The 23,985-nt window shown below is 39.6% G+C and overlaps 1 protein-coding gene across 5 annotated transcripts in view; it reads left to right on the top strand.

Moving 5' to 3' along the window:
* The window catches only part of SIDT1 (SID1 transmembrane family member 1), an 87,197-nt gene that overhangs the window by 20,075 nt on the left and 43,137 nt on the right, over positions 1 to 23,985 (top strand). For 3 of the 5 annotated variants that reach the window (XM_060150599.1, XM_060150601.1, XM_060150600.1), the window contains exons 2-7: positions 4,491 to 4,612; positions 5,611 to 5,781; positions 16,233 to 16,278; positions 19,555 to 19,656; positions 20,274 to 20,357; positions 22,020 to 22,107. In XM_060150599.1, coding sequence (XP_060006582.1) covers positions 4,491 to 4,612; positions 5,611 to 5,781; positions 16,233 to 16,278; positions 19,555 to 19,656; positions 20,274 to 20,357; positions 22,020 to 22,107 — 613 coding nt within the window. The remainder of the gene's footprint in view (positions 1 to 4,490; positions 4,613 to 5,610; positions 5,782 to 16,232; positions 16,279 to 19,554; positions 19,657 to 20,273; positions 20,358 to 22,019; positions 22,108 to 23,985) is intronic. The other 2 variants (XM_060150602.1, XM_060150603.1) reach the window with 2 other exon arrangements.

The raw sequence follows: 23,985 nt of genomic DNA, 5'->3' as shown, positions 1-23,985 counted from the left end.
CATGTTCACACAAGAGCTTGTTTACAAATGTTTCATAGCAGCATTATTTGTAATAGCCAAAACGTAGAAACAACCAAAATTTCCATTAACTGAAGATTAAACAAATGTTGTATATTCATTCAATTAGAATATTATTGAGCAATAAACAGAAATGAAGTACTGACACATGCTACAACATGGAAGAACCTTGAAAACATTATGCTAAGTGAAATAAGCCAGACACAAGAGAGCATATATTACATGATTCCACATATATGAAATATCCTATGTGAAATAGGCAAATCCACAGAGAAGTTAAATTAGTGGTTACCAGGCACTGGGGGAGGAAGGGAATGAGGAGTGACTGGTAATGGGTACAGGGCTTCTTTCTGGGGTGATGAAAATATTCTGGAATTAGGTAGTGGTAATGAGTGCACAGCTCTGTGAATATACTAAAAACTACTGAATTATACACTTTAAGAGTGAGTTGTGTGGTATGTTATCTATATCTCAATTTTTAAAAGTGACCAAGAGAAAAGGAATAAATTTGACTGCATGAAAAAATGTTTTGTGCTTGTCTGTAGAAAAAGTTAACTTCTATTTTCTTCTACTCACCCAGTACTTCTGACATCAGATTTATGGATCTTCCACACATTAAGCAATTTTGTGTGGGTGGGTATCCTACAGTTCAATCCAGTTCTGACACTGTCTACCTGATGTTTGCATCACATCTCATAGGTTAAGGCTCAGTCCCACAAGACTGCCTACCTCCCACTTCAGATGCTGAACACAAGTCCAGGCTGTTATCTATGCTCTGACCAAACAGCTATAAATCAGAGGTTCCCAAGTCCCCCTCCTCAGGTTTGATTAATTTGCTAGAGCAGCTCACAGAACTCAGGAATACAGTTTATTTACGAGATTACTATAGTATTATAGTAGGATATAACTATAAAAGGATATAACTTAGGATGAGCAATATAGAAGAGGTGCATAGGGTAAAGTCCAAAAGTGTTCTGAGCACAGAAGCTTCTATCCCCATGGAGTTGGGTTGCTCCATCCTCCTGGTATATGGATGCATTCACCAACCTGGAAGTTCTCCAAACCTTGTATTTTAGGAATTTTTATGGAGGCTTCATCATTTGGGCATGATCAATTATTAACTCAATTTCCAGCCCCCTCCACTTCCTGGAGGATGCAGGTAGAACTGAAAGTTCCAATCTTCTAATCATGGCTAGGTCTTTTGGGTGACCAGCTCCCATACTGAAGTTATCCAGGAGCCCACCAAGAGTCTCTTCATTAGAACAAAAGAGACTCCTGTCACCCAGAAAATTCCAAAGGATTTAGGAGTTCTGTAAGGAGTCAGGAATAAGACCAAATATTAGAACAAAATATGCCACTAGTGCTCTTATCACTTAGAAAAATACAAGGGTTTTAGGAGCTCTGTTCCAGGGACTGGGGGCAAAGGCCATATATATGTCTATTATTTCACAGTGGTATTAATATGCTGTATAGAGGTAATCAGAGGCCACATGCCCCCCCAAGAGAGGGACCACCCACTTGTGTGATGGGATGGGGACATATCAGGGAAGACATCCCCAAAAAAGGACTTTAGGGATGAGAAGGATATTGAAAGGCCAATCACTGGGGACAGAGCCCTTTTGAGAAACAGCAAGTAATTGGCCATGTGAGGGATTGGCAGGCAAAGAAACTAGAGAAGAAGGCAGTAATCAAGAAAAGCCCAAAAAAAGAAAAGCCCAGAGCAATTCAGATCAGTGGAGAAAAGATGGACTTGTTAATAGGTGGTGCTGGGACAACTGGAGAGCCATATAAAAAAAAAAGATAAAATTAAAATCATTCCTCATACCATATGTTAGTATCAATCATGAAGGGATAGGGATTTAAGTATTAAAAATATGATACTAGAAGTATAAAGTACTAGAAGAAAATACAGGCCTCAGTAATCTGGAGTGGTGAAAACTTTCTTGACTAATTCCAAATCCAAGGAAAAGATGGAGAAATGTATTTACTTGAATCTAGCCAAGCCTCTAGCTGTAACTGCCAGTTTACAGGAAACACAGGGGATAAAGAAACCTGTTCAATGACACCACAGGGTGCAGTCAGCAAAATCTAGTATGTGGGTGTTTCAGGTTTGTACTGCTGCTTTGTGAGCTGCTTTCTTTCACAAATAAATGCCCAAAGGCGGGGGCGGGGTGGTTACCTTCAGATTAAAAGAGATTCAAAACACATATCAACCAAATGCAATATGTGGATCTTGTTTGTACTCAAAATTTAAAAGCTGAAAAAAGCACAATTTTTTCAACAAATGAAGAAATTCAAACACTGTGTGGATATTGGGTGATTTTAAAGAACTATTATTAATTTTACTGAGTATGATAATGGTAATGTGTTATGTTAAAAAGAAGAGGCCTTATCCCTTAGAGGTATAGACTGAAATATTTACAGATGAAAAGGTATGATCTTTGGTATTTACTTTAAAATAATCTAAAAATGATGTGTGTGGAAAATGGAAGGTGTAAATGAAAGAAAATGGTACAATTTTTAATAATTATTAAAGCTGGATAAGTACATGAGCATTCATTATTCTATTCTATATTGTCATAAAAGTACTATTCCCGTTCCTTTGGAGGAAAATCTGAAAGTTCCCAGAGCCACTGAAGGCCTTTTCAGCAGGAGAATGCCAAGATGAAAGTGGCATCTGAGGGAGTATAGCCCTGGGGATAAGAAGACTAGATAAGGTGCTGTCAGGGAGGGTCACAGTGATAAAGGACTGGACAAGGATTGTCATTGGTGGGGGAGGGGAGGATCTGGGTGTGAACACTATGTAGAACTTGATGACCTATTGATGGAGAATGCTACAGAAGTAGGAATCAAGGATGACTCGGGCGCAGAATAATGGCTGTGAGGTGAGGCCATTCAATAAGCAAGGAAGTTCAGAAGAAATGAAAGTTAGGGGTGAAGGAAGTGACAGGTGCCACTTCAGACAGGTTGAGTTTGAGATGCCTGTGGAACATCCAGAGCTTGGGGAAGAGGTCAGCACTAGAGACAGGGTGTTGTCAATGATCAGCTGCAGCATAATTTCCATGGAAACATGTAGAGCACAGGCACAAGAAAACGCTCCCTTTGTGAGCAAGCACTTCCGATCTAATTATAAATTACTCTTGGACGGTTTTTTTTTTTTTTTTTTTTTGCGTTACGCGGGCCTCTCACTGTTGTGGCCTCTCCCGTTGCAGAGCACAGGCTCCGGACGCACAGGCCCAGCGGCCATGGCTCACGGGCCCAGCCGCTCCGCGGCATGTGGGATCCTCCCAGACCGGGGCACGAACCCACGTCCCCTGCATCGGCAGGCGGACTCTTAACCGCAGCGCCACCAGGGAAGCCCTCTTGGACGGTTTTAACATTAAAAAACTAAGTGTCTTAATCAAGAATGATATAAGATATCCAAATAGTAATAATCTATGATTCCCATGCTATTCTGCTGCCTCTCAGTTTCCATTTTGAACATGTCATAGATCTTTAGGGTTTCACTGCAAGCCTTTCTTGCTTCAATTCTTTCCCCTAATAAGGTGTTTTCAAGAGAACACTAGGGCTTAAATTCATTAGGGGGAAAAAATATCTCATACGAAAGACCAACTTTTTCTTACTTTGTCTTTTTTCTATTGCCTACGGTATTTTATATATATATATATATATATATATATATATATATAAAACTGAAGGGAAACACCAAAACCATCTAGATCCAGGGGCACAATTCAATTTCCTGTCTTTTAAACAGCCATGATAGTGTTCAATCCTTGGGGTGACACATGTATTCAAAAGAAGCCATGGATCTGCTGATATCAAAAAGCATTTAGTGTTGGGGATTGATCTATGCTTTGGAGCAGGGCAAAGAGAAGACTCTTCAGCCCCTATAGTATTTGTTGCTGGGAGAGCGTCGGGCCATCTGCTAGACTTTAACACAATGTGGCAATAACATCTTGGTCTGAAGCACAGAATCATTTTCCAAACCAAAATTAAAGTTTGTTGGCAACTGGGGCACTTGTAGGTATTTTTTTTAAGATATTTGTATATTTAGCATTTATATTCAGATAAGAAGAGAAGCACATCAGCCTCTTTCTTTTTCTGTTTGGGCTTATTCTCCTAATCTTGTGCTGACTGCCCAATTCAAACTCCTCAGCCTGCCATTTGAAGCCTCCATAATTTGGCTTCACCCAAGACAACTTAAATCAAAATTCTGAGGGTTGGACCCAGGCATCAGTTTTTTTTTAAATCTCCCCTCGTGATTTCATTGTGCAATCAGTGTTGAAACTGAGTATGGTTACAATATGAATGAGGAGAAGACAGCTGGGATATTTGGAGTATCTATGGTCAGCAGCAAACGTATGAATTAAAGTTTTTCAGAGCTTCAGATGGCAGCTATGATGTAACGTGTCTGTGCGTGCGCGTGCGTGTGTGATTTGCATTTCCTCTCTCTCTGCCCTGGCTCGCAGGTGAACGCTGTGCGGGTGTACGTGAACAGCTCCTCCGAGAACCTCGACTACCCGGTCCTGGTCGTGGTTCGCCAGCAGAAAGAGGTGCTGTCCTGGCAGGTTCCTCTGCTCTTCCAAGGACTGTAAGTGGATCTTTCCCCGACAGCTTCATTATATTTGTTTTCTTTCAATATGCTAGACCTTAATTGCCCTTTTCCCTAGCAAAAGGAGAAATCAGACGTGCAGAATGTTGACATATTATGCATGCTAAGTGCAAACAGTCGTCGTGGTGCCTGCATTGACCGTTCAGCTCTGTTCAGTTTCTCTCCTCTTTGAGGTTCTGATAAGCACTCTGTCTAGATTTATAGCACCCAGAAGAACGTTTAACATTTTAGTTCTACCCAGAATGTTCTGTTACTCTTGGTTGGTTAGTGGGTCATCCACCAAGGTCAGGGCTAGGTCCCACCATCAACTTCAACGAGTGACACCTCTCCCCATTCTTCATAACGTTCACCAAGTGTACTTTCTTTATCCCATAATATTTATTGAGCACTACTAAATGATAGATGCTGGGGATACAGTGGTGGAAGACAACAGCAAAATCCCCACCTCGTGGAATCTATATTTTTGCTGTATAAGGTGCTAGAGCAGTAACAAGAGCAAACCAGAAAGCAGGCAGACATGGGCACACAGTACACTGTTAAATCACTTTTGGAGGTTAATACACGTGAGGATTGAAATACTGAGTCTAACGCCCTGACTTGGACTCTGGGGCTTTCTTTATGTTCATTTCGCAAAAGCTTGAAGATTGGAAAAACGGAATCAACTGGTTGTTTTCTCAGAACAGTTTTCCCTTCAAAATCTGATAACTTTCCTGACTGAATTAGGAGGATGATTTGGTAATGAAGACACCTAAGTGAACTGCTCAGCACTCAACAGTCCTCATGTCTGTGTTATAACGTCACACAATGTGTGCCAAACACGGTAGCTCTAAAATTACTCTCAGTAGGTCCAGTATGAAATTTTAAATATAAGGACTTGGAAAGAAGTTCAGGGAGAAGTGAAACGAGATGTTCTTTTCCCTGCTTGTTCATTGAGTGTCTTTCTCCTCGCTGGCTTTTCTCTCCACTGGCTGCTGCAGATACCAGAGGAGCTACAACTACCAGGAAGTGAGCCGCACCTTATGTCCCTCAGAAGCAACCAATGAAACAGGGCCTCTGGAGCAACTGATATTTGTAGATGTCGCATCCATGGCACCCCTGGGTGCCCAGTACAGACTGCTGGTTACCAAGATCAAGCACTTTCAGCTGCAGTAAGCGGGACTCCTTGTGGCCTTTCTCTGTTCGCTTGTTTGCTCTTCCTGAGCTTGTCTGTGCACGGTCCAGCTTCCTTCCTCCCAGATCAGCACCCCAGAAGGAAATCATCCACTTGGCATATTGTCTTAGCAACTTCTGAACTCTCCTGTGCACAGCTGTGCAGCAGGGCCTTAGTCTGTGTAAGGGGGAAGCAGTAGGGGACTGGAGCAGAGCAGAGGGCGGTGCACCTGATAGGTGTATCTGTTCCTGGGCATCTGTGAGGGCCCCCTCCTGTCTGTCGTCCAAGCAAGTGTGACATCCAAGCACTAGTGATGGGTACTTCTGTGTCACTCACCAGTGCCACTCTCCTGAAGGAAGTTTTGGTTTTGTTTTAAGGAAGATCTTAAGCTATTTTTCTTACCCTTATTACTATTCCAGTTTTCTCCTTCTGGTTAGGAATGTATACAGGTTGAAAATAATATGTTATGTGGCTTTGTGCGAAAACTTATGACTGTTTCCTCCTTCTCCTTGCTCTACCATCCTTTGAAACCAAATCAGTCGGGATACAGCATCTCAAATTGTTTATATTAGACATGGAGTATAATAAATTCAGTGGAGGGCATTGTCTCTAAGGGATCTATTCTTTCCCAGAGGTTAGTCACATAAAATATTGCATAAATCTGTGTGAAATGTAAACAGACGGCTAAGATTATTCCTTAATAAGCCAGAAACTTCAGGGAGTTTCCTGCCCTATCCTACTCTAAGTTCAAGGCTTCTCAAGGGTTCAAACCATTCCCTCCCCTCTCAGTGTTTTAAATAAAATTTTAAAAAATATGTCATTAAATCGCTCATATTAAAACTTTACTTTTTACTCATCAAAAGTTATCATTAAGAGAACAAAAAGACAAGCCATAGACTAGAGAATATGTTTCCAACACTAACTAACAAAGGGCTCATATGCAGAATATAAAAAGAACACCTACAAATCAATAAGAAAACACTGGCAAGCTTTTGGCTGCTGTCCCCAGTATCACCCACCTTTCTGTGGCTCTGGCTTCTTCTGGGCAGGAATCTTGGAGCCTATGAGTCTGAGCACTGATCAGAGTGGGGGCTGGCACCCAGGTGGGTGCAAGGTTCAGACTCCGCTTCAGTGAAATAAATAGATTCTCTGGGGCAAAAATGAGGAGATCTCAGGAACAGAAACGATACATGAGACTTTGACCTCTCACTAGAACTTTGGGACAGAGACAGAAGATCTCAGAAGGGGAATCAATGTTTATATTTACCCAATAAAAATAAATGACATATAAATAGACTCAAATATGCCAAGTAAAAGACTAAGAATATCAGGGCTTCCCTGGTGGCGCAATGGTCGAGAGTCCGCCAGCCGATGCAGGGGACACAGGTTCGTGCCCCGGTCCGGGAAGATCCTACATGCCGCAGAGCGGCTGGGCCCATGAGCCATGGCCGCTAAGCCTGCACGTTCGGAGCCTGTGCTCCACAACGGGAGAGGCCACAACAGTGAGAGGCCCACGTACCACAAAAAAAAAAAAAAAAAAAAAAAAGACTAAGAATATCAAATGGGATTTAGAAAAAAAGAAAACTAAATATATGTTGCTTAAAAGAGTACAATCTTTAAAAAGAATGTATAAACGCAAATAAAAGCATAGTAAAAGAAATACCATACTGATACTAAACAAAAGAAAGCTGATGTATTATATCACATTATACAAGCTATTCCTTAATGCAAGGAACATTATTAGATATAGAGAGACATTCCATATTTCTAAAATAATCATTTACCAGGAAGACAAATTTAAATTCTAAATTTCTGTGTACCTAGTAATATCACTTCAAAATATACAAAGGAAAAATTGCAGAATGGAAAGAAGAAGTGTACAAATTCACAATCTTTGTGGTAGCCTTCTCTATAGCTAATAAAATAACAAACCAAAAATTTTAAATGTATGTACAGGGTTCCCCCACTATGTGAAAGTAGAGTGTTCCTGTGAAACCTTTTATAAGCCAAATGATATTAAGCAAAGAAGCAATTACCTTAGGACACATCTTGCTAACACATGCACAGAATAAATTGAGATAAAGCACGGAGATTCCCAGACACAATTCACAGCTATTGTGGCTTGATGCTGAGATGCTGAGTGTAGTTCCAGGGAAGGCGGTGGCAGTGCCACTCTCACCGCTCAGGGTGCACACAGCAAAACAAACGCTGAACACTGTTTTCGCTTTTCATCTTTTTTTCATAAAAGCAAAAATCTTCAGATTTCTTTCAGTTAGTGAAAACAGATACTAAGGTAGCAAATTGGCATAAAGCAAATTTTCAAAAAGTGAAGGATAGCGGTATGCAGTACTTAGAACAAATATTGGCGAACCACGGCCCACAGACTAGCCAATGGTTTTTGTAAATAAAGTGTTATTGGAACATAGCCCTACCCATTCATTTAGATATTGTCTCTGGCTGCTTTCATACTACAATGGCATAGGTGAGTAGTTGGGACAGAGAAATTATGGCCTGCAAGCCTAAAATATTTACTATCTGGCCCTTTTAGAAAAAGTTTGCCAACACCTGCTATAAAGGAGCAGGTCAACATGATTAACAAACTTGAGCTAATTAACGTATTTTGAAAACTGCATCTCAAAATGATAGAATGCCTAAGCTTTTGAAAATATACATATCCAAACTTCCGGGATGCAACTAAAGCACTGCTTACGGGAAAATGTAAAGCTTCAAATGTATATGTCAGAAAAGATGAATGGCTGAAAGTCAGTGTGTTAAGTACCCATTTTAAGAAGTTAGAAAAAGAACTGAAGCTTGTGTAAACTGCTTCTTTGTTGAAATTCTGTGTATTTTATTTTATTTATTTTTTTGTGGAGTTGAATCCAATCAATTTAACTCCTGAATGTACTTTTTTTTTGGCATCTTTATTGGAGTATAATTGCTATACAATGATTTTTGGTTGCATTGGGTCTTTGTTGCTGCAGGTGGGCTTTCTCAAGTTGCGGTGAGCAGGGGCTACTCTTTGTTGAGCTGCATGCAGCAGTTGCAGCATGCAGGCTCAGCAGTTGTGGAGCACGGGCTTAGTTGCTCTGCGGCCTGTGGGATCTTCCCTGACCAGGGATCAGACCCATGTCCCCTGCATTGGCAGGCGGATTCTTTACCACTGTGCCACCAGGGAAGTCGAAATTCTGTGTATTTTAAAACATCATCGTCATTCTCTTGATTTCTATAGGTTTGTTATGATCATTAAAATAAATTCATGAATTAAATGCTTGAAAAACAAAAAGAACTGAAAATAAAATTCAAAGAAAGTGGAAGTAAGTACTAAAATAAGAGCCCAAAACAATGAAATAGAGAACCAATTAACAATGGACAAAATCAACCAAACCACAGGTCAACTATTTAAAATGACCAGTATTATTTTTATAATTGTCTTCTAAAAAATAAAAAAGACAGGCAAGCCCACTGGAAAAAAAATAGGCAAGAGACTTAAACAGACATGTCACCAAAGAAACTATACAAATGGTCCAAAAACATAACCTCATCAGCTGTCAGAAATGCAAATTAAAACCATAATGAGATTCCACTGCACCTACCAAACTGCTGTACTTTGAAAGGACTGACAACGCAGTTCCACTCAACTCCTAGATACATAATTGTGCTATTCATTCGAGGAATATCACACAACAATAAAAACAAACTATTTTTGTACCTAACAACGTGAATAAATCTCACAAACAAAATGTTGAGCAAAAGAAGCCAGACAAAAGGAATACACACTGTTTGATTCCATTTATATAAAGTTTAAAAACAGGCGAAACTATTCTGTAATGTTAGAAGTTAGGACAGTAGTACCGTCAGGGAGGAAAGAAGAAGTACACGGCTATGTTTACTTCGTGAGAATTCTTTCAGATATATACTTATGTCTTGTTATCTATATGTTTGTTACACTTCAATAAAAAGATTAATTTTTAAAAAAGAAGAATATTTTAAAATATATACTACTTTTGGGCAGTTTATTTTTCTGATCAGAATGTTCTGCCGTATTATAAAGCGCTCCTTAAATTTTCTAAAGCAGTTTATTCTGAAGTCTGTAGCCAGTGGAGTTGCTGATATGAACCAAATATCTATCTTGGTCCTCTCTACACCCCTTGACAGTGTATACCCATAGATACAGATGGACAGATAGATTAATGAATGGTCAGAAGGATGGTGAAGTAGTTACAGCATTTTTTTTCCAAGTCCCACCATTAATTTTGGTGTAGAAAAAAGTGATGTGATCATTTCAAGAGCAAAGAACCAGCCCCCCAAAAAAGGCAGAAAAAGATCAATGATATGAGTCTCTAGGAGGGAGGTTTGAGCGTTATAGTATATACATTTTTACGGTTCTCCAAGTGATTCTAATGTGCAGCAGAGTTGAGAACAGCTACCTTTAAGCAATTTCTAAATGCGGTGCTTGTGTTTAATTGTGTTAATAACTAAATTAATCTGTGATATTAAACAGTATGGGAATTCGTACTCATAATTTGAAGGAGGTGGCAGCACTTTACCCGAACAGAGTGCATTTTGAACTTTGGAGAAGCCCTGCATTTACTAACTGGTCTCTGTGTGTCTGACCTGTCACTGTCACCTGGTAGTAGTGTACTTGAATTCTAGGGCTGGTATCTGTGAGGCTAATTAGACCCTTTGGAAAACTGAATTCTGTGAAACTGAAGCCATAAGGTCACAACTCTGTGAGAGGGTTATTGAACGATACGCATGTGGTGAAACCGCAAGTCTATTCCCTCATATTGTTTTCTGTTTCCGCCTCTCACAATGTGACCTGACCTAAGCAACCAGACATGCAGAGCATTTCAAAATGCACACAGGTACCAGGGGTTTTATGCGAATAAGATAAGCCCGAGAAGAGATGGTAACTAAGATATATGTGTCTCTTCCTCCCTGGCTCTGGATTGTCCCACACCAGCCTTGCTGGAAACTCAGAAATCCAGAGGATGATGGTAACAGGCAAGAGCTGAGGACTGTGGGGAGATCTGAATTCAGGTACTGAGAGAAACACTGAAGAACTCAAATTTCCCAACATTGCAGTTTCTGTTGTATGTTTTTCAGTGGCAGACTACAAGCGTTATTTTTTTCTAGAATCATAAATTTTAAGAATAGAAGGAACTTCGGGAATTGAATCCACTCATTTCATTTTTACAGATGAGCAAACTGATGCCCAGAGAGGTTAAGTGATTTGTCCAAACTCACACAGCCAGGAAAGGAGAAAATCAAAATTAGGTTCGACTTCTGACTTGCAGTTCTGAGCTGTTCCCACTATACCATGCTATTTCTACTTTCTGTTTAACACCGTTCTCCTAGTTTTTGTTGCCCTAAATATATTTCTCAATTCCATGGAGCATTTATTTATTTAAATCCAGCTTAAAAAATTAACTTCTGCCTTAAAGCATTACTCCGTGCCATCTTAACTCTCCCCCACCTGCCTCCACACATGCACATACACCAGTTTTGCCCCTACTCCTTTTCCCAGACCCCATTGCCCTGGCGCTCAGTGCTGCAGAGTGTGAAGTTGCAGATAGGGAACAGCAGGAGGCTGCAGGAACAGGCAGGCACCTGCTCCTGGGGTGGGAGGAGCCTGGAAGAGCTGTTGGGAATTCTCTGGTGGTCCAGTGATTAGGACTCCATGCTTTCACTGCCGTGGGCCTGGGTTCGATCTCACAAGCCATATGGCTCGGCCAAAAAAAAAAAAAAGATATCCCCAAGAATGGAAAACGCATGACAGATAGTTTAAAAAGAAAAAGAAAGAAATTTAGACAGTTGTCTATGTTGTGATATTTGTATGGATAATGGATTTGAGGGGGACTCGACTGGATGCAGAGAGATTAGAAGGCTGATGCCGTGGTCAAGATAAATAATGAAATGAACTGAAGAATTTAGAGGTGAAGTTGACAAAACTTGATTGGATATTCAGGGTAAGGGAAGTGGGAGAGTCTAGGATGACCATCTAACTTGTAGATGGTGGTGCCCCTAAGAGAAAATGAGAATTTTGAGGAGGGAAGGAAAAGATAAGTTCACTTTGGGACATGTTGAACTTGAAGTGCAGTGCCTGGCAGAGTGTTGAACTTATACAGCACGATGCTCAGGAGAGAGGGCTGAGCAACAGAGAGGCCAGTGAGTAGAAGTTTCAGGAAGGCTGGTCCCTATGGTGCCTGAGGTGGAGTTCCAGGAGGTAAGGCGAGAAACAGGCAGTACCCAATCCTTGATCTTTGAGATATTTTTGCTGCACCAGGCAGTTTAGACTTCATCTTTAAGGTTATGGAAGTCACTAAAAGATTTTAAGCAACAGAATATCATCAACAGGTCTGATTTTTGAGATGACTTTAGTAGCCGTGTAGAAGATGAACTGGAGAGGAGAGGGTAGAGGCACATAGACTAATCAAAAGTTTGAACAGAGAAGAATTAAAAAATTATTAGGACCTGAACATATCATGGTAGCAACAAAGTTGTAAGGGAGAAAAAGAGTCAAGTAATACACGTGGGGATAATTCACAAATTCAAAAAATACATGTGGCAGAATCAAAAATATAGTCTTACATGAGTACTTGAAGGCTTCAACCCTCCTCTAGCCTTCTAAGTAGGGATCTTGAGTCTTCGTTTTGAGAGAGCGTTTTGAGTGCGATAGCTCAGCTACTGTGCTGTGAAAAGTAATAGATTTTTGAGGAAATGGATGAGTAAAGAGGCTTTTAGACCATTTTGCTATATGTCATCCTATGTAATGGCCCTTTGGTATTTTAGGGTAGAGTACAGTGATTTACATTGTTTTTCAGTTTTGTTTTTTTTTCTTATTGGATGCTATACTGAGCAAAGACAGTGCTTCAGTGGGAGCAGGTGCATCCAGGTTACATTTACACTAACAGAATCAGTAAGACTCGGTGAGCAGTCAGCTGTGGAAGGGATAAAAAGGGAATCCAAGACAACTCCAACAAGGATGTCACAAGTCAGGTGAGGCTTATCGACAGACGTGGCAGGTCAGGGTCAGGGAAACGGGAGTACATTCCATTTTGATCATACGGAGTTTGAGATGCTTGAGGGCCAGTGAAGTGCAGAAGCCCAGCAGAGGAACCCTTTTCTGTGACTGGAGCCCAGGAGATAGCCCTGGGCTGGCCATGGAAACTTGTGATTCACTACCATTGTTGTGGTTTTTGTGGCAACTGAATATTTATATATATGGATTTTATGGCAATTATAATATATATAATTATACATATATGAATGAAGATGTATGTGGCTAATGAAAACGAGGAGATCAAGAACAAGACTGTGGGTCACATTCTCATATAAGGGATCGTCTGAGAAATAGGAGCTCTCAGAAGAAGCTGACTCGGCATAGTCAGATGTGTGGAAGAAAACCCAGGAAAGCAGGGGTCACAGAGCCCACGGGAGGAAGTTCTAAGACAGAGGAAGTGGCTGTCAGTGTCAACTGTCACAGACAGGTAAAGAAAATTAAGAACTAAGTCACTGGATTTAACTACAGGGAGGTGACTGCAACCTCAGGGAGATGGTGGAAGAAGAATCCTGACAGCAGTGGGGAGAGGGAAGCATGAATGAGGGATTGGAGCAGAGCACTCTTTGAAGAGGCTGGTTGTGAAGGAGAAGGATATAGAATGACATCAAAGGAGAGAAATTTGGGGAAAAGAGGGCAATTCTGGGGGGTGCTTTTGTTTGTTATTTATTTTGAAAATGATTGAGACTAGAGTATATTTATAAACTAAGGAGTAGAAAGGCGGATAAAATTTATAGGAGAGTTGGATTTTTGTAGAAGCAACGTCCCAGAGGAGGGAAGAAAAGACAGGATTTAGCACACGCGTGGAGAGTTTATACTTCAGCCAGAGCCTTGAGGTGGAGGGTTACAGATGATGGAGGGTTGGGGAAAGATTTGGGATAAGCAAAGGCAGTTCATGACAGATGGCAGTAAGGAGATAACAGGAAATGATACTCTGAAGTCCATAGTCCAAGTGAATAACCAGCGTGATTTCCTTCGACAAAGTGAGGGTTTTCAACGCTCACTGTGCTCTGTGCTAGGGGCTTGCTGTCAGAAGATATATGTGATGCCCTGCATCTCACAGTCCTCTCTGTACTCACCTCAAAAACGACTTAGTTTTTGTCTCTGCCTGTCTTTCCACTTACTCTTTCTTCTCATCCCCCCTTCCTTTTCCTTCTGTTTTATTACTCTCCTGTAGATACTTCTCCCCCTTCTCTCTCCCTTCCCCATGGGCCCTTTTCTCCCTCTTCTCCTGTCTCCCTTCCCTGCACACCCATCTCTCTTGACTCCTCTGTTCCTTTTCTCTTTCCCTCTCCCTCAAACTAGCCAAAATGAGGAAACAAAATTAGCTTTTGGGTTTTCTTATTTATTGAATAAACTTTTGTTTCCTGTGTTTAATTTTTTCAAATAAGTCGAAAATTGTGTACTTCCTTCTCTAAAACTAAAGGTGTACATGTGTCTCAGTTAGATTTGTTCTGTTGCTTAATGACACCTGATAAAATAAACCTTCCCCACCTCCACCGAGGCCCATGGGGAAGGAAACAGAACCTTTCATCTGCAACAGGCACCATGTTTATTTTGCACACACTGTTGACTCCATGAGAAAGAGAAGACTTAAATGTGATAGTCTTAAAGAAAATAAAGTGTTTTCAAAGTTTGTATGTGTTGTACTAGTAAAGCAAACATAAAGAACAAGAAAAAAATAAAAACAGAAAATTCCTATCAATGTCCACACATTCAATGTTATAACTGCAATTCAAATGACAGGGGAGAATTTAAAAACAAATTGCTGGCCAAAGAAAACTGTTTTCTCCTGGAAATCTTACACTGTCTGCTGCCAGCCAAGAAAATCACTGTCCTCTTTGTTCCCCTGACCTGGCAACAAACAGAATTGAGGGCCCCGTGTTGCCCTGGTAATAGCAGATGACACTCCCCACACGCTGAGAGCCACACACAGCACCGCGGGTCCTGACTCTGGCTGTGGAATCTCAGGAGAACACACACAACTGGATTTGACACTGACTTTGGCTTCTTTAGGTGACTTAAGATCACGAGTTACTAACCATATGTCAGCAGAACCAATCCTTGACTCTGATGATGATTTCTATTGAGAGTGAATATATACAAATTGCATCCATTGCTAAACTCTAAGCCTCGTCTGCTTACAGCCTGAATTGTTTGTCATTACCTTTAGAAATAGTGCTCAAATTTTATGACTTCTAAACAACACCTCCAATTATAAACTTCATGCTTAAATGTCCTGACATGCCCTTTCTAAAGGAATCTTTAATAAAAATTTTAAACTATTTAATTTTTATAAAAGGAAAATTAGGAGTGGAGAGAAAGACTCCTTAGCATTGGGGGATAAAGCTGGGGAAGGACCCCAGAAGAAGTTCAGGTTCAGGTTCCCAGAAGTGCAGGTCACACTGGACAGTTGGGATCATGACACTCCCCAGACGCAGGCATTGAGAGTGCAGTGGGCATGTGTGAGTGATCTTCACAACTAAAAGTGAGGCAAGAACCAGAAAGAACAAAAGCCCCAAACAGCCCTTACATGACTACAGAGAAGAGCAAATTTCTCTTTGTTTACCAGTCTCTTGAACTGTTCACGTATGTTCCTTCCAGCAGCACTCTACGCTGCAGATGTATGGTTCCCACATGCTCCTCACACTGCCCTTTCCTCAGTGCTGGATCATTTCTGTCTTTCACAGAAGAATGAAAATATCTAATAAAATATCTAATAAAATAATTCACAGCAAATTAATAATTGGAGAGAAAATAACTTCATTATATTCTTTTGGTGGTATGTGCATTTTAAGAAGGGTCTTGGAATGCAATGCCTAACCCAAAGAGGACACAACCTTGGAGGGAAATGTAGACAACTGGGGGTGCTTGGGGGCAGGAAGAGTATGCTCCTATCCCTAGAGACCCTCCCATGGTGATTGTCTACCCACCACATTTTTTAAAAAGTGATCTTTTGCCATGGATACATCAAAATTTTGAAGTGCTATCTGAATTATGCAAATGAACCTCAAACCTTCTTTTCCTCTCTCTTTCAGACCACTTCTCACACCTAAACCCTGTACTTGATTGTAAAATCTTAAGAGAATCCAAAGACAAATGTGTCTATAAAAGTCAACAAAGTACTTACTTGTATAGGTATGACTTCATGGGTTTACAAAGACATAAAGTTGATCAGTTCCCCAATTTGATCATTCTTGAGAGTTGAAAACACCAAGTTCCCATGCAGCACACTTTGTCACTTTTATGGGCCCAGAGCTCCTTTCTCAAAGGGTAGGGCTTTCCTTGCATCTAGTTTAAGATTTTTTTTTAATAAACAATTTTTGTTTGCTAACTTATGCTTTTCTTTCACTTTTCCCACTTTCCCCTCTCCCCCTTATATTTCTCAGGACAAACGTTGCCTTTCACTTTACTGCCAGTCCCGCTCAACCCCAGGTAAGTGAAGGGCTTCAAGGTTATCATGATTCTTCCTGTTGGTGTTACCCCAAGAAACCATGGTAACAGGTAGAGTTAGCATGTGATGTTGCCCTTGATCTTTCACAACATGAGTTATATTTGTACTTTTGGAATGTTGTTCATGTAACTGGGATTTTAGACACACCTTTAACCTTATCACTTGAATTGGTGTAAAATGGGAGGCATGAAGTATTTGCAGATGTTCCTTGGCTCAACCTTCATTCATAAAATTGTGGGCCTACTATGTACCAAGTACAGTGATAGATTATACTAGGTGCCAGGGATAGAAGGATGAAGAAGAGACAGGTGCAACTTCTGCCTTCACGGACCTTATAATCAGGATGGGGGTGGGGAGACAGAGAATGGAAGACCACCACTAAACAAATACAAAAATAATCAATTGATCTGAAAGTACAATAAAAATGAGACAGATTTTAATTTCTACAGTGTTATGGGTAAAATTAATTAGTTTCTCCTGTCATTAAGAAAGAACAGGAATGCTGACAAAAATTATTAGAAGAATTAGATATTTGTGCTGTGCTCTCCATTAGGCCATAGTCATAAACAGACTAAATAGATGAAAACTTTGATTGACTTAGGCTGCTTTTCTGGTGACACTTCTAGCTACCTTCCTTTCTCCTCTCATAGCTTCTGAAAGAGTGAAGTTTATGCAATAGCAAGTTTAAAACAGATTTATTTAATGTCCTGATATTTATTATAAGTCTTCTGTAGGCTGTAATGCAACTGTGTCAAAAATGGCCTTGGATATACCGTACTAAAACTGGGATTAACATATTATATGGATAATGTTGTAAATCTGTTACAACCACTTGTGAGCTGGTGAATATTTAACAACTGGTTCTTAGAGTGAAAGCCCTGTTTTGTAGCATTTGCCCATTTCTGCAGTGTAAATACCTCCGCTCTGGCGGATTTCAAGCTGCCAGCGTGACGTCATTGAACACAGAGTTTGGAATCGATGTGCACAATCAGCTCCCCAGACCTGCAAGAGCCAACTCCAGCACACCTTGAAGAGTTAAATTTCCCATCAGTGAAAGCCTCCACAGTGCATATATGCTGCCACCCAGTGACAGAAGAGGACCAAGTCCCACGATCCATTGCCCTCAGAGTATTAGCCACTTAATTCATGAAATATTTGAAAGCACTAGTTACTAGGGGCAATGGGAGATATCTATATAGAAAGGGAGGGGAAAACTTGTACCCCAACTGCAGAAAGAGTACAGTCTAATAGTCCTGTCGAAAGCTATAATAAATATGATAGAAATATCATATTTATTTATTTATAGATATCATTTATTTATTTATAAATAAATTTATTTATAAATATATCATTATATTTATTTATAAATAAATATAATAAAAATGTGTGAATGTCGTGATGTACTTTGTAGACTGAAAATCAGTGATGATTATATATTATAGCTTCTTTCTATTTTAAAAAAGTATTAAACACTAAAGCCCAAATAATTTGTATATAAATCACAAACTAGAGTAAAATATACTTAAAACAAACTCATGAAACAAAACAGAAATTCTTTGACATCTCTGAAGGTCTTATTTTACTCGTAACTGTTCCCATTTTGGCCTATATTTTATATCCCCTTCAACTGTAGGAAAAATTTTCTGTTCCTGTAAGTCCACCCAAACTATTGCACATACTCAGACAACCTGAATCACCACTGTCTGCCTCTATTCCTGTAGATAGAAGCAGTTTACAGAAACTGGATAGATAATCAGGACACAAGATGGTGATTTTTAGCCTAAATTCCAGGCATTGCTTTGGATCCTTGTCACTTGCTTCCTTCTGGTAAAAGTAGATTCTCAAGGCAAGGGGTTTATTTATTTGGGGTTTATGGTAATTTAAAGGTAAAAAACGATTAGTGATACCTTGGTATACAGAGAAGGCTTCGGTAGATGTCTACAGCTTTCACAAAACCAACTCCTAGAATATACAGGCATATATGTGATGCTCATTACTGCTAACAGTAACCATAATAATGCTTTTGAGTTACAAAGTATGGTTCCCCTAAGAACCATGAACGCCTCTAGGGAATTCCAGAGTATTCACCTTTGGAAGAGCCCTGTATTATATGTATTTGAATCAAGCTCCAAAATAAAAGCACAAAAACGGAGTGGCTTCTTGGGAGTGTTGCCATCTGTTACAAGGCATGAACAGACTTCCAAAAAGCAGCGTTAATGACACTCTTTAATCTTGAGATGATTTTTTTCCCCATCAGAAGGCTTTGGATTGTTGAAAAAGTTCTATTTTTATTGCTCTGGTTCTCAGAATAAGGTTAATAAAGAGGATGTGGGAATGCAAAATGAAGTTTTAACGGGTTTTGCGTCTCCTTTCAAGGGATAGATTTACTAAAGCCCTAGGATAGGAGTTCGCTTTGTTTGTTTTCCTCAAAATTTTAATCGTATATTTCATGTCAAGCTTCTCAACCAGTTTCTATATTTATAACTACTGGGCAGAAGTCCCCTTTCTTCATTATTAGCAACATGTTTAAGGCTTAGAGTTAATAAATTTTTCCAGTGGATTGATAATCTAAGTAGGTAAATAGTGTAACTTTTGTCTATTATAAATGTTTTCTTATTCTGATGATATTGGAGAAATACTTCTGCCCAAAATTGTGAACATATTTCAGGAGGCTAGATGTAGGGCTTGGTTTTTGAATCTAAATGTCATCTCACTGTGTTCCAGCCAGGAAATAGATTCTTTGGCAAGAAAGTCTAGGGGAAGGGTGGGTCTAGTGCTAATTCTTGCCTGTGGGAATGTGGTTAAGATTCTTGAAGAACAGGCTTATCTGCTTTTCAAGGAGGAGCTTCATATTTCAAAATGACCCCACAGAGGCAAACCTTGTCTCCTGTCACATTCCACATATCTCTAATTCAAAGGGTTGGGGGCATCTTCTTAAGTCAAAATTAGAATGAAGTGTAGCAAAGTTTAGTTGAGAAGGAAAAACCATAAAAAATGATATGGCAATATTGTATGAAATGGCTCCTTTCTCTCGTTCACTGCTGTGTTCCTAGTGCCTGAGCCCCGCACAGAGCATTTGCTCAATATGCAAGAGATGAATGGCTGACTGAATTACTGGAGGCTTACTGAGATTTACATCTGAACTTTGTGCTTAATATTTGAGGAAACCACCTTATTCATGGGAAAATAGCTTGAGTTTTTGACCATAAACATTTCTTAACATTAACAAATGCTGTCTTTCTTTTTTTTATTCTTAGTATTTTCTATACAAATTTCCTGAAGATGTGGACTCAGTTATCATTAAAGTTGTGTCTGAAATGGCTTATCCATGCTCTGTTGTCTCAGTCCAGAATATCATGGTGAGTCTTCATAACCTGTCAACCTTCCAATATGGAGTATTATATTGTCCCAGGATAAATGAGAGAGAAGGGTGACCACCATGTCATCCTCATACTACATATTCCTGACAAAACTGCTAAATAATAAAGACAGTATTGTGTGCACACAAGTGGGCAGTCTGTGTTTGTAGACATTGATCTGGGGAGATAGAGAGCAGTTGACTCCTCACCAAAATAAACAAAGGAAGGGAGGGAGGGAGGGAGGATTATGACAGAGAACAAGGAAGACCAACTTGTGGGCTGCACAAGAAAAACAGAAACCTGTTTGCTCTACTTTTTAAAATTTTTATTGTGTCATTAGGCCCTTTCTGTTTCATAAGGTGTTAAATAAAAAATGGGAAAGGTGTGATACACTTTAAGATGATCTTTTCAGTTCTCTTTGATATAAAGTGACCTTGACTTCAGAGGACAAGGCACCAGGTTTTAGGAGGACTATTTCATGACTGTTCTGGGGGAAATCTCTTCATGGTTTCTGGCTCAGTAGGGACCCCCTCCCCTGTGATCCAGGTGGCATGTGTGGTATGTATACTATGACATTAGTGATGCTTTCCTTTTTTTATCCCTCATGCATGTTACAGTGCCCAGTGTATGATCTCGACCACAATGTAGAATTTAATGGTGTCTATCAGTCCATGACCAAGAAAGCTGCCATCACACTACAGGTGAGACATCGCTTCTGTGGTTGTTATTGTCAATGACAGTGCACAGTTTATAATCAGATTACCTACTGGACCAGTCAGGTTACCTGCCGGACTTAGAAAAACCTAAGGGATTACCGCTCACCGTGTGCCTTGAATCTCTTTCCTTTCTGATTGATTTTAAAACAAAGATTGCTACACCTGAAATCAAAGCCTTGGTGATAGTAGACAGTGCTACTCTACCAGGTGCTCCGTTCCCCTTGGGGAATCTTGGGAACCTGTGATGCAGTGGGACATGTCTGACAGATTGCTTAGAGAAGTAAGGGCAAAAGATTCCAATCTACCCAATGGGGGATGCTGGTTTAGGGTAAAGTTTGTCTGATCCATTTAAAACAACTAAACATATTCTACTAAAACAATATTTTAAATCAACTACCCTTCGATTGAAAAAAAACATATTGTAACCAAAACATAACTTCAACTCTGGACAGAATGGACAGGTTCAAAGGAATATAAACCACATTTGTGCAGAAGTTTGCCCTTTTGGTATGATAATTAAATTATTATTTCAATGGTAATTTTATAGCAAAAATGTACAGACATCATGTCAGCATATTTTCAAAGAGATTCTGTCCCTAGCTTTAGAGTGGTACTTACTTGGAGTACCTGTAATTTGATCTGTTCTCTAGGTAAGGAGATACTGTTTATTGAATAGCAGGCCATGAATGAGGAGAGGTTAATTATAATTTAGCTATCAGACCAAAAAACTTCTATTAGTCAGGCTTTTATTTTTAATGTCTCAGATTCGATATCTCAAATATCTTCTCTTATTTTTAGTATTTTTTTTTCCTTAGCACATCAGCATTATGTGGTCCCAAGTTTAAAAAGACAAAAAAATAACCATAGTAGGAAACTCAGATTTTACATCATCTGGACACTAAATTAATGAAGTGCAAATCATATCAGTATATTCCTACTTTCAATATGTTTGGCAATAAGTTATTACTTCTCTTTTGGACCCATGATTCAGTACTGGGCCATTTTCTCAGTGGGTTAAACATAATATCAGAAATTTGGGGATAATAAAAAAAAATCAGAGTTGTATAAATATACTGGACCTTAAAGATTATCTTGTCAACCATGCTTCATTCATGGATAAGAAACTGGGACAGAGAGAAGCCCACTTAGAGAAAGTCAAAGCCAGGACTGTAACTCAGGTCTCCTGACTTGAGTCTTTGCTTCCCTAACCTAAATTGTTTATTTAACTGCTGACTGTGTGACTTTTAGGAAAGTCATTTATCATTAAATTTTAAAATAATAAAAACTTAATATAGTGAAGCTAAAACTGCCCTAAAAAATAAAGTTTATTCAAGAATTTAATATACAAGTATGAATTATTAAACATAGACTGTTGACATATATTTTATACGGGGTCTACTACAATTCTAAGCACTCAAGTGGGCACCGGACAGATTGAAATCAGAACACTCTATTTACATAATTTCTTGGATATAACAATTATTTTATTATGGATAACCTGGAGTAGATCATGGGAATGTGAGAGTCCGTTCTAAGGAGTTAGGGAGCAGAGGTGAACTTTACTTTTCTTCTCTTTCCTCTTTCTTTTTGCCCCCACCATTATATGGACTTTCTCCCTTCTTCTCCCTATCTTTATGTCTTGTGCAGAAGAAGGATTTTCCAGGTGAGCAGTTCTATGTGGTGTTTGTGATAAAGCCTGAAGATTATGCCTGTGGAGGATCTTTCTTCATCCAGGGTAAGGAACAGTGAGGAGTATGTGTCTACTTAGAAAAACCTAACAGAATGGAATGGAAAGGAAGCCAAAAGCTCATTTTGGCCCCGTCTGGCCCCTTCCAACCATCACTAGTTCCCACTAAGTGAGGGTCATCAGCAGTGGCTTGGCAAGGCAGTCTGAGACATACATGAGAAAAAAATAAAGGGAAGAAAATAATAAATCTCAAGATATTATTGATACTACAAAATGCCATTTAGTGCCTGAATCTTTTCAAAGTCTTGTACTCCCTCAGTTGGCCCAGGTGGCCCAGTTCACTCAGTTGGCCCTTTACTCAACAAATATTTACTACTGTGAAGTAATGATCTTATACAGCAGATCGAGGTCCATTTTCAAAGATCATCTTTGTAGCGAGCAGTAATGGATCCACTTATATTTATCGGTAGTCATCATTTCCCCAAGGAAAATTCAGAGTTCTCAATTCCCATTGCCAAAATTGTACCTTTCAAGACAGTAAGTGAGCAAAGTAGGGCAACTTATCCCAATGGCAGGGGTTATGTCAGCTCTTAGGCATAGTACAAGTGGTTATGGGCAACTACCCACTACCTACCACGGGAATGGAATAGGCTGTTGATTGAAAACACAGACCCCCCAGCAGCTGATAGGCCATATGTGATCAACACGAAAAGTGTTTACTGTTGAGTGTAACATCGTTCCCTCAGTATTTAGGTGAATTTTCTTCTAATATACTCTTTAATCTCTTAATTACATACTTTGCCAACATCCAATGTTCTCGGTAAACTGTAAGTCCTTTGATGGCCATATAAGAAAAAAACAAATTCTCACTGCCTAGAAAAATGCAAACCAACAGTGCAAGAGTGTTCCCCTTTCTCCATACCCTCTCCAGCATTTATTGCTTGTAGATTTTTTGATGATGGCCATTCTGACCAATCTGAGGTGATAGCTCACTGTAGTTTTGATTTGCATTTCTCTAATGATTAATGATGTTGAGCATTCTTTTATGTGTTTGTTGGCAATCTGTATATCTTCTTTGGGGAAATGTCTTTTTAGGTCTTCTGCCCAATTTTGGATTGGGTTGTTTGTTTTTTTGATATTGAGCTGCATGAGCTGCTTGTATATTTTGGAGATTAATCCTTTGTCAGTTGCTTCGTTTGCAAATATTTTCTCCCATTCTGAGTGTTGTCTTTTTGTCTTGTTTATGGTTTCCTTTGCTGTGCAAAAACTTTTAAGTTTCATTAGGTGGGAATGTAAATTGATACAGCCACTATGCAGAACAGTATGGAGGTTCCTTAAAAAACTAAAAATAGAACTACCATACAACCCAGCAATCCCACTACTGGGCATATACCCTGAGAAAACCATAATTCAAAAAGAGACATGTACCACAATGTTCATTGCAGCACTATTTACAATAGCCAGGACATGGAAGCAACCTAAGTATCCCTCAACAGATGAATGGATAAAGAAGATGCAGCATACATATACAGTGGAATATTACTCAGCCATAAAAAGGAACAAAATTGAGCTATTTGCAGTGAGGTGGATGGACGTAGAGTCTGCCATACAAAGTAAGTCAGAAAGAGAAAAACAAATACCGTATGCTAACACATATACGTGGAATCTAAAAAAAACCAAAACAATGGTTCTGATGAACCTAGGGGCAGGACAGGAATAAAGACACAGACATAGAGAATGGACTTGAGGACATGGGGAGGGGGAAGGGTAAGCTGGGACGAAGTGAGAGAGTAGCATTGACATATATATACTACCAAATGTAAAATAGATAGCTAGTCGGAAGCAGCTCCATAGCACAGGGAGATCAGCTCCATAGCACAGGGAGATCAGCTCGGTGCTTTGTGACCACCTAGAGGGGTGGGATAG

The sequence above is a fragment of the Lagenorhynchus albirostris genome, chromosome 5, assembly GCF_949774975.1.
Source record: "Lagenorhynchus albirostris chromosome 5, mLagAlb1.1, whole genome shotgun sequence".
NCBI lineage: Eukaryota > Metazoa > Chordata > Mammalia > Artiodactyla > Delphinidae > Lagenorhynchus > Lagenorhynchus albirostris.
Note: the sequence above shows the minus strand (reverse complement) of the source record. Positions and strands in the feature narration are given on the sequence as shown.